The sequence below is a fragment of the Geospiza fortis genome, unplaced genomic scaffold, assembly GCF_000277835.1.
Source record: "Geospiza fortis unplaced genomic scaffold, GeoFor_1.0 scaffold534, whole genome shotgun sequence".
Taxonomy (NCBI): Eukaryota; Metazoa; Chordata; class Aves; order Passeriformes; family Thraupidae; genus Geospiza; species Geospiza fortis.
The window spans coordinates 137,781-148,556 of record NW_005054614.1 but is presented as its reverse complement, the minus strand read 5'-3'; the positions used below and the strand labels follow the sequence as shown (position 1 = coordinate 148,556).

Sequence of the window (10,776 nt, the reverse complement as noted above, 5' to 3'; positions counted from 1 at the left end):
GCTGGGACGGTGGCAGCCGCTGGCCGGGGTGTGAAGAGTGCCCCTGCCACGCCGTGGGATGGTGGCATCACACCCCCCCGAGGACAGGGACAGCAGTCTTGGTGTCCCGTGAGTGGCACTTTGCTCTGCTGGGTACGAGAACGGGAACGGGGATGGGGACATCCGCTGCTGGGGACACTGCTAGACACCACCACTGATGGTGACAGTGTCCTGCCATCAGGCAGTTCCTATGTGTCTGTGGAATGGTGGCATCATATCCCCCTGGGGACAGGGACACCGATGTGCCCCAGAGTCCCCCCAGGGGAGCAGTGCCCCCTGTCCCTGTCGCAGGTCCTTGGTGGGGCTCAGATGCTGTGACTGCTCCTGGCAGTGCCCCTGTCCCTGTCGCAGGTCCCTGGTGGGGCTCAGATGCTGTGACTGCTCCTGGCATCATTTGGGACTCCCACCCCAAATCCCACCCGGTGCTCATCCTGGGACTCCACACCCAGCAGCAGCAAGGTGCCAGCACCACACACGTGCAGTTCCACGGCTGTTCTGCTGTCCCCTTGGTGGCAGTTGTGACAACTTGAGCGGGCAGCATTTAGCTGCTCTCTAGGAAGCCATAAACAAGGTCTGGCTGAGTGCCCAGCACAGCATAGCTCCGCGTTGTTCTCAGTTGTGGCTTTTCCCCCCACCCCCTGACCTGTTTCCAAGAAATGTGGCTGAGCTCGCTGGAGGGATCTTGCCAGCATTTGTTTGCATGGTGGCTGCTGCCCAGGTCCAAGAAAGCATCCTGGCCAAAGCCTAGGAGCTGCTCCACAGTGGGAGACAGCCCGTGCCAGGAACAGACAAGGAAGCAGTCAAAGCAGAGCAGCTTAGGATGGCCCAAGACACACAAGGAGAGAGAGAGACAGGCCAAAAAGACTTTGAGGGTATGCAGAACAGCTTCTTGCAACCACAGGTTTATGGTCAGATGCTTTCCTTACTCAGGACTCTTGTGCAGAAGCTGCCACAGCCCCCAGGAAAAGCAGCTCCCCAAGAGGGCGTAGACACAAGCTGTTCTGAGAATTAATGCCACTAGCAGCCAGTTAGGGATTCAGAACTAATTCAAATTAGGTTCAAAGCAGGGATGAAACCAGGAGTTCAGTTTGGAAAAACCTGCAATAAAGGAGCAGTGGAAAGAAAGTACCATGGAGGCGATGAAGGGAATGAGAAAAGCCATGAGAGGGATTTCTGACAGGCTGATGGTTGAGTCAGCTGAGCAAAGCACTGAAAGGCTGAGAGAGCCTGGAGAAGAGAAGGCTCCAGGAAGACCTCAATGGAAACTTCCAGGTCCTGAGGTCAGTCTACAAAAAGCTGGAGAGAGATTGTGGACAAAGGCCTGGAATGACAGAAAAAGGGGGAATGGCTTTCCACTGCTAGAGGGCAAGATTAGATGGGACAGGAAGAAGAAATTTTTCCCTGTGAGGCCCTGGCACAAGGTGCACAGAGCAGCTGTGGCTGCCTCTGAATCCCTGAAAGTGCCCAAGGCCGGGCTGGACAGGGCTTGGAGCAGCAGGGACAGTGGGAGATGTCCCTGCCCATGGCAGGGGGTGGCACTGGATGGGCTTTAGAGTCTCTTCTAGCTGAACCATTCTGTGACTCTATGACTCCTCATGTATCTCAGATGTGAATTTGAGTAAAAAGGTGTCTGTGAATTTGAGTGAGACTCAGCAGTGTAAAAACAGAAGGTGGCAAATGTTGCTACAAAGGAAATTCTGCAGAAGTTAATCTGACAGTGTTCCAAGCCAACTACAAAAACATGGGAGTCAGATACCTTGAGAAATTAAATATCTTTTTTTTTGGCAAAAGGATTCACAAGGGACTTTTTGAAGGAAGTCACAGCCTACAAGTTTATCTGGGTTCTCTGAAGGAGTCATGGTAGATGTGTGGACAGGGGTGTCTGGTACTGCACTACATAAGATTCTAAAATGCTTCTGACCTAGTTTAGGTGCTCACTGTCTCCAGCCCAGGCAATTTCTCAAACAGCAGCACAGGGATTTAGTACAAGATGTTTGATGTGGAAGAAACAGAGAATCCAAAGAGCTGGGCTGTATCATGAGAAAAGCCATGAATCTAAACCAGGAATACTGACCTAGGTGAAAGGCTGAAGGGAACTATTTAAGAGGCAGCATGTGAGAAAGAGTCAAGGCAAAGCAGGACAGTGTTCAGACAACACAAAACTTAGCCCAAGAAACAGAGAATGCCAGAGACACTGAGAGCACCAGGCAGGCCAGGTCCACGTGGCAGCAGCACACCAATCAACCAGGCATTTCCCCAGGGGTATTTAGCACTGTGAAAGGAATCACCACTTTCATAGAGAAAAGAAACAGAAAATTCAGGCTTGGGACCACTGGGGGAAACGCCAGAGCGTGGGGAAGCACAGCCCAAGTGGAGTGTGATCCACCAGCTGTGGCAGTCACATGGTCATATGGGGATGTTTTGGCAGGGAGCAAAGAGTTTCATGGGAGGAGCTGGAAGAGGGCCCTGTGCTGCATCTGCATCCCCACATCTGTGGGGAAGAATTTCCCAGGGATATGACGTGTTGCAAGCAAAAGTGCAGAGATATTTATTGGAAATTTGGACAAAGGCAGGAGAGGTCCACAGGTCAGCATCCTGTAGGTTAACTCGGGGTGATGTGCTGGGTGAGGCACTGAGGAGGGGCTGTGAAAGGACAGGCCAGAGTGGATGAAGTCATTGAGAAAAAAGCTTTGGATGAATTCTTTGTGAATACTGTCTTTGGGTGGGTGAGCTGGAGCTGCAGGAAAATACAATGAGATACAGACATGGGCGGATGTGCAAATGTAAAGAGAGGACTGTGCTGGACACAGGCCCAGGGTTCAGGCTGGAGTGGCAGGGAAATTCATAGGGTTGTTAATAGTGACCGAAGTGGCCTGGTGGATTTTTCAGAAAGGAGTGATAGGACAAAAAAATCCAAAGGATCTTGGCTTTTTTTACTGTTTTACCAGCTGGACACAAAGCCTAACTATACTACACACAACAAATCTATCTGATCTGAGAGTTTCTAAAAGAAAATGACCTCTTGGCTTCTTCCTCTGGGCGGATTCCTAAACTACTTAGAAACCCATTTATTCTTGGTGCCTGCTGTTTGGCTTTTTCCCAAGAACTTACCTGGGGGTCCCCACTGGGTTTTCGGAGGCTCGCGTGACCCGAGTCGAGCTGGTGCACTGGGGACCCAGAGATGTAGTAGCCATTCACTGCAAGAACAGAGGCAGAGTTAGCAGGCTTGCTGCTGATTGTCAATGAAATTTAAGATTTAAAAATTAATCCCATATGCACAAATTTAAAAACTAGCCCCATAACTGAACGTGCAGATATAGATCACAGTGTTTAAGGCTTAGTTGTATTTCTCATTACCCTACTGTGATTTGATGGGTAATAGATTAAACATTCTCCTGAGTGGAGTCTGTTTTGCCCATGACCATAATGAGTGATGTCTCCCTGCCCTTATCCCAACCCTTTTGTTGTAGTTTTCACCCCCATCCACCTGAGGAGGAGAGTGACAGAGTGGCTTGCTGGGCACCTGGCATCCATTAAAAGTACTGGTCCAAGGGAGTTTTCATGTCAAGAAAGCAAGGCTTGCAAGATGTTTCTGGTTCCTGCATGGAACTATAAATTGCCTTTTTTTTTATATACTGAGCAATTAATAATGCTCAAAGTAGCGTTGAAACAACATACTCAACTACATTATAAATTCTTTTGTCACAACGAAATGCACAATCTTCACACAGACTACCCACCCAGTTCTGCCAATAAAGAGGGACATCAGTTCAAAAATTTCTAAGGAAAACATCCTCTAAGCTGCTTTATTTACAGTCAGCTGGCAGCAATGGCCTTTACATTTAACACTTTTTATTCTAGAGTAATTTTTGCCAGAGATAAGATGGGCTGGCAGGGAATCAACAGTCCAGAAGATGTGTCAGGAGGGAAAGGCCCACCATGTTTGCTCTGCTACACTCTCACAACCATGTAGGCTGGAGAAGAGAAGGGTCTGGGGAGACTTTAGAGTCTGACAAGGATACAGGAGAGCCAGAAAGGGACATTAGGCAGGAGTCTGGAGTGACAGGACAAGGGGCAATGGCTTTAAACTGTGGGAGGATAGACTGAGATCAGAGGTTAAGAGAAAATCTCTGAGGGTGGGCAGGCCCTGGCACAGGGTGCCCAGAGCAGCTGGGGCTGCCCCTGGATTCCTGGCAGTGCCCAAGGCCAGGCTGGACAGGGCTTGGAGCAGCCTGGGACAGTGGAAGGTGTCCCTGCCATGGCAGGTGGGTGGAACGAGATGATCTTTAAGGCCCCCTCCAACCTGAACCATTCCATGATTCTATATGTCCACCAAGTCTCTCTCCCACTAAATCACAGCACTTTCCTTTGCTCTGCTGAATGGCAGAGGAGCAGATTCAGCCAGGCACAGCATCAGACAGTACCTGCAGAACTCTTCTGCGACACAGGGCTCTTGGGGGTGCCAGGCACGCTGCTCGGCCGCTCCCACGTCGTTTCTGTGGAAGGGAAACACCAGTGTCAGGCTGATGGAGGCTTTGTACACATACCAGAGTTATGACACATAAACCAGTGGGTCTGACCCTCACTGCCCTCTGAACCAGGTTCTCACCCTGGGAGGAAGATGCCTGCACCTCCCTGCCCTTCCTCTCTCCCCTCATCTCTTCCTGCCACAGCTGCCAGCTGGGATGGGTGGAGACAGAGCAGGCTGGAAGCTGCATCACTGGTTCTTCCAGGTCACTGCCTGGCAACACTCACCTGGCTGCACTGACTGCCCTTCCAGGTGCACTGAAGGCCAGCCCAGCCTGGGCACTGCCTGCAGCCCACTGTGGGCACTGCCACGTGCCAGCCATGGTCCTCAGTCTGGGGACAGAGCACCTCTGCCCCTGCTGTCTCCATGAAAGGCAGCTGTGAGTGACTCACAGATGTGCTTTCAGTCATATACAAAAGCCTTAGCACCTTTCCCCTCGCCCCCAAAAAATATTTCCCTGGAAAATTTCCTTTTTTTCCACCCAGGTCACTTAGCAGCTGGAATATGCAAATGTTTGTCACACCAGTTGTGACACTCCAAAGACTGCTGCTGCTTTCCCCCCTCAGTTGCCTCTGTAGTTTAACCATTCTGCTCATTTTCTCAGCAAATGGAAAATTGATTTTGACCACATGCTGAAGACAGAAGATTTAAGTGCAAAACCTTTTAGAAGTTGTGAACAGACAACAGCTGAGTGAGAGCAGCAACTTCCACAGAAGTCCAGCCAGGAAGCTCAAGGAACCATTCCTTTGGAATGCACATCTCCAAATCAACTAAACAACACTGATTGCCAGATGGTATCAATAAGAAAATTAGCAAGTCATGTAAAAAAGTTTGAGGACTACTTGGCCTGCTTCATTTGAAACTGCTGTTTCCCAAATCCCAATCAGCAACCATCTAATTCTGCCAAACTGGGTCAGTGCTTATTTGGGCATCAAGCAGGATGTTAATATGCTTCAAGAACCATAAAAATTCTATTTTTATATATAGATTCATGCAGCTATGTATATACACATATGTATCTATATGCATATAGATGTCTGTGTGTATATATATGCACAGAGGTGTCCTCAAGGGTTGTGTGAGGTTCCTTATTTCAGAAAGAACTCAGGATTACAGATCCCAAATAGAAGCAGATGCCCCTCCCCAAGCCACAGCATGCTTTTGCCTGCAAAGAAAAGTACTTTGAGCTTTTTCTTCCATTACAAGTGCAAAACCTGAACTAGAAGCTTTGCTGGGTCACAGGGGAACATTTAAATTTTAGCCTGTTTTTGTGAACTGGGTAGTAAGTAAATAATTCCATGCTAGGTCAATAAAGAAGCATTTAGAAGTGTCTTAACTAAACAGAAGCAAAATCAAATGCAAAGAGTTGTTTTTTATGAGTCAGCTTGTCTTGGCTTACAATCCACAAGGGCATGGTTAAATAAATTCTGATTTACATTTACTGTAAGGCAAAGGTAAATAACAGAGTACCCTGGTGTATGTCACTGTTCACAGGGGTCCCAGGATGAGGGAAGAGATGAGAATCTTGACTCCACGTTTCAGAAGGCTGATTTATTATTTTATGATATATATTGTATTAAAAGAAAATGTTATACTACAACTATACTAAAAGAATAGAAGAAAGGATTTCATCAGAAAGCTAGCAAGGAAAGGAATGATAATAAAATCTTGTGACTGACCAGAGAGTCTGAGACAGCTGGACTGTGATTGGCCATTAATTAGAAACAGCCACATGAGACCAATCACAGATGCACCTGTTGCATTCCACAGCAGCAGATAATTATTGTTTACATTTTGTTTCTGAGGCTTCTCAGCTTCTCAGGAGAAAAAATCCTGGCAAAAGTATTTTTCAGAAAATGTGTCCGTGACACAGGTGTCCTGTAGATTTTTTAATTTTAAAATGTTGATGAATTATTAATGTGAGCTGAGATCTGTGGGAAGGGATTGTGATGCCCACTGATGCTGAGCCCCAGTGCAGTCAGTGATGTTTTTTTGCCAGCACTGACTTTGATGTTAGCAGTAAAGCAAGCTACCTTTCTGTTTGGCTTGGGGGTTTCACACAAGCATACCTGTCTCCAGCATTTTTGAGACCCTGCAGAGGAATGTACCTAAAAACCTAACAAATATCTATGAAATGCAATTAACTGGTTAAAGAGCTGTAGCTCAGTTAGCCAGAACATGGTGCTAATAAATGAAGGTTGTGGGTTTGATCCCTGTATGGGCCATTCACTCAAGAGCTGGACTCGATGATCCTTGGGGGCCCCTTCCAACTCAGACTGTTCTGTGATTCTGTGAAAATCACCAGCTGCTTCTTGTAACTGGTCTCTGCTTTGCCTGCTGGCTGTTGTGGAGCTGCTGTGCAGTGCCTCATTCTTCCCCTCTGCCACACAGAGGACCCAGACACACAACTTGAGGGCAGAAAATTCACACATGAAAGAGCAGTGCCCAGCGGTTAGCAGATTTGTGAATCCAATCCAAAACATTCAGTGTCTTGACAAATTTTCCAAAATAAAATGACTTTGGAGTTAAGCACATAGAAAAATAAAGAAAAAACCCCAAATGCTATAAAATGCATTAAATAAGAAAAACATCTTTAATTAGGTAGGAAATGAACAAGAGTGTTTTAACTCCATTTATTTTGAGCATTAGGAGGAAAAAAAAAACCTCCTTCTGTGCAGGGATTATTCTGGCAGCTCAAGCAGGGACAGGAACTAATCTGGATCAGGACTGCATGGCTGGAATGCCATCTACTGGAAGCAACTACATTTACCAAGGTAAAACTGTGACATTACAGATTTCTCTGCAGCTTAGTCATGATTAGAAGTGAGAGTGGGGATTAGAAGTGAGTGGGGGGATGACTTTTTTTACAGAGACACAGAGAGGGCTTGTTGAGAGATAATGCACTGTCTGATCAGCAAAGGCACAGTCTTGTCTGGGAGTGCCAGCACAATCCTGGTGCTTGGAAAATGAGGAGGCTGCTTGTAACCCTGTGGTAAAACAGTGATGATGGCTTTAGGAATAGATTCCACACTGGCCCAGATTTGACATCCCACACAGTTTTCCCCAGAGGACGTTCCAGTCAAGCTGAGGCCTTGTACTCTGGGTGCAATTTAGCCCTGGCAGACCAACACCAACAAGTTCTGTCCTCCCTGATCAGCCACGTGTTAATTAGACCATTTAGGCAGTGTGGGGAAGGAATAACCAGCAGTTTCCTTGAGAGAGATGACCCAGCAGACAGTTCTTGACTGTGAACAAAAACAAGCACTGCAGCCCTGGGAGATGCCCAAGGCCAGGGCTAGGAGCCATCTGGTCTGGTGGAACGTGTCCCCTGCAGGGAGCTGGCACAAGGTCCCTTCCAACCCAAACCATTCCGTGGCTCTGTGGAATTGAGGTAGTGAACAGCAAGGCAGGAGAAAACCACTTGTTAAAACTGCAATGACGTAGTAAGAGGAAAAACAGTGACAAGATCCAAGCTCCACCGGCCAATGGAACCAGAGAGGGTTTTCACAGAAGTGGTGAAACATTTCCTACCAGAGGAAAAGTGGAAACCTGTGGTGTTTGGGAGAAGCAAGTTCACTCCTGTTTGGCAGAATGAGAAATGACATGATGTGTCAGAGAGCCACACACTCTGGGAATTGTGTTAGTCAAGAAACAGAGCTCCTGAGAATATCCTGAAGCAGACAATTTTTGTGATCACACTGTGACAGCTGAAGAATTAATTGTTGGTCCCTCTTCCATGAATGCAGCAGCACTCTAAGGTCAAAGGAGCTGCTTTCCAGTTTGAAGATACATCATCAGCCAGACGTCAGGGCTTTGCACAAATGGGCTTCTATTCCTTTCATTTTAGCACCTCAGCATGGTGTCATGTGCAGTTCTATTTTTGGAGCTAAATGCTCCATAGTTTCATTATGGAGCCATGGAGAAGGCACCATGCAGGAGTTCCTGAATTGCTGTGTCCATGTGGAATGGAGAGGTGCTTGTCACCACCTCCACAGCACGGGAAAAGCTGCTGACAAGAGCTCTCACTTGATCTTTCAAAATGATTACTGGGATGTCTCCCATGCCCCTCCTTTTGCAAACACCATGTGACAAAAGGGAGCCCTTCACTGCAGGCTTAGCAGGGATAATAAAGCCATTTCCAGCACTTTCTGAGACATGCTTTGTTTTTCTAGGTTTTAGGCCACTTTACCAAGGCAGGTTCCTATAACCACCCTTTAGCTAGGGCATCCTGTATCAGAGAGAAATTGTCACTGAAACGTTTTAACTGTATGAGAAAAAACATGTAATAAAAATGCTTGACATCTCTTTGGTGTCTCCACGGATGACTTAATCTTTGAGCTGCAGTTCATAAATTTAGCTGGAGTAGGAGCTGACCATAGCTGGTGAGGCATGAATAAAATCCCTCAACTCAGAGAACCTTCAAGAAAATGACCACTTTCAGCCCCACATTTCAGGACTGCCCCAGAACTTACTGTTGCAGGTGGCGTTTCATTAATGATGCTTGTGAAGATAAGAATATATGGACTTTAATTAGGATCAAGATAACAAGAAAGCAGAAGTCCTGCTTTCCAAGAGATAAAATGCGGTTTAGTAAACGGGAAGGACCTTAAGTAAAAGACCTAAGAATAAATGGACTTTAATTAGGATCAAGATAACACAAAAGCAGAAGTCCTGCTTTCCAGGAGATAAAATGCTGTTTAGTAAATGGGAAGGACTTTACATAAAAGACAAGAAAAGGCTGGAAATAAGAACACACCACATAAAGTTGGCCTCAGCTGTGAAAGCAAGGCGGCAGTAAGCCACACAAACACTGGTGTCGCAAGTACATAACTCGTCTTTAATGTGATGGGCAAGGTAGCTGCAGTGCTATTGTTTGACTAATGCAAGAGGTATTGCAGCTGCAGCCCATCAGAGAATTTCTTCAGCATAATGAAATATTTTCTTGCTGAATCTACCACCCACACACAATTGAAAACCCCTCCTACAGACACTGAGTAACTCATTAACCACGTAGTGGCTGTGCATTCTGGGCACTCTGTCTTGTGCTTTGCCATGGTAAGCAGGGGCGGCTCTGGATGTTGCACAAGGAATTACCCAGCTGTATTTGTCACTGGTGTACACTCAACCCTCCTGGGGCAAGGCCATGCTCAGAAAACCTCGGGTGCACTGAAATTGTCTTGGGTTTCCCTGTGCAGATTGCATCCAGCTCAGAGGCCTTTACAATGGTTTAAGGACTGAACCTGCTTCAAAGGATGATAAATGTGGAGTGTTTATCTGGTGGGATATCAAGTGGAGACAGACAGGAACGTGCTGTTTGTCACTTCTGCATACCTGTTTGTCACAAGGTCACCCCAATTCCTCCATTACTGATTTTCCTAACATTTTTATTCCACATAAGAACACTGTCCCATATATATTCTATTTATTTCTAGTTAAGAACCAATTATTTGTGGTTTTTTTCCTGTAAAGACAATGAAAATTAGACCACACAACAACACATGGTGGAAATACTGTTAGGGTAAGATAAGATCACAAAATCACAAAATAGTCTAAATTGGAAGGGACCCAGAAGGATCATGGAGTCAGACTCTTAGGTGAATGGCCCCTATGGGGATCAAAGCCATAACCCTGGCATTATTAGCACCCTGCTCTGACCAGCTGAGCTCATCTCAGGGTCAAGATGTACAACAAAAGCAGATAATCCCAGTGTGGAAGGGCATGAACCACTGCAAACAATGGTGACAATAATAGCAATGTCTCACAAGAAGGGAGGCATCTGCTGTATTTTGAAGGCTCAGAAGAATGAAGATTTTACTCGACTCTAAAATCCCACTTCCCCTCCTCAGGAATGCAAGTGGATACTTGTGTTACCACTTCTGAACAGTTGAAGCACTAAGAGCAATAAAACAATTTAACCCAAAAAAAAAAGACTTGTGCACTGAGGCAGAGAAGATGCTGCACCAGGCAAGGTCAGAAAGACAAGCTGTTCAGCAGACAGGTCACCCAACAGCTCTTGTCTTTAGGAGGAGGGCACAGAACTACACACAGGGTTCATCTGGGGAGCGGCACAGAGCTCCACCACACCAAATCTTGTACAGCTGACCTTCCTCAAAGGCTGTGTCCCCCCTGCTCCCAGCCATGCACCCATCCCCGCAGATGCTGTGGTGTGCAGCCCACCCTCTGCGGCTGCCCGGTGCCATTCCCCCTGA

At 46.8% G+C, this 10,776-nt stretch overlaps 1 protein-coding gene across 1 annotated transcript in view; it reads right to left on the bottom strand.

Moving 5' to 3' along the window:
- Positions 1-10,776, bottom strand: part of GAS7 (growth arrest specific 7) — a 45,155-nt gene that overhangs the window by 27,127 nt on the left and 7,252 nt on the right. The window contains 2 exon segments of the mRNA XM_005430274.2: positions 3,151-3,236; positions 4,464-4,535. Of these exon segments, the coding sequence (XP_005430331.1) occupies positions 3,151-3,236; positions 4,464-4,535 (158 nt within the window).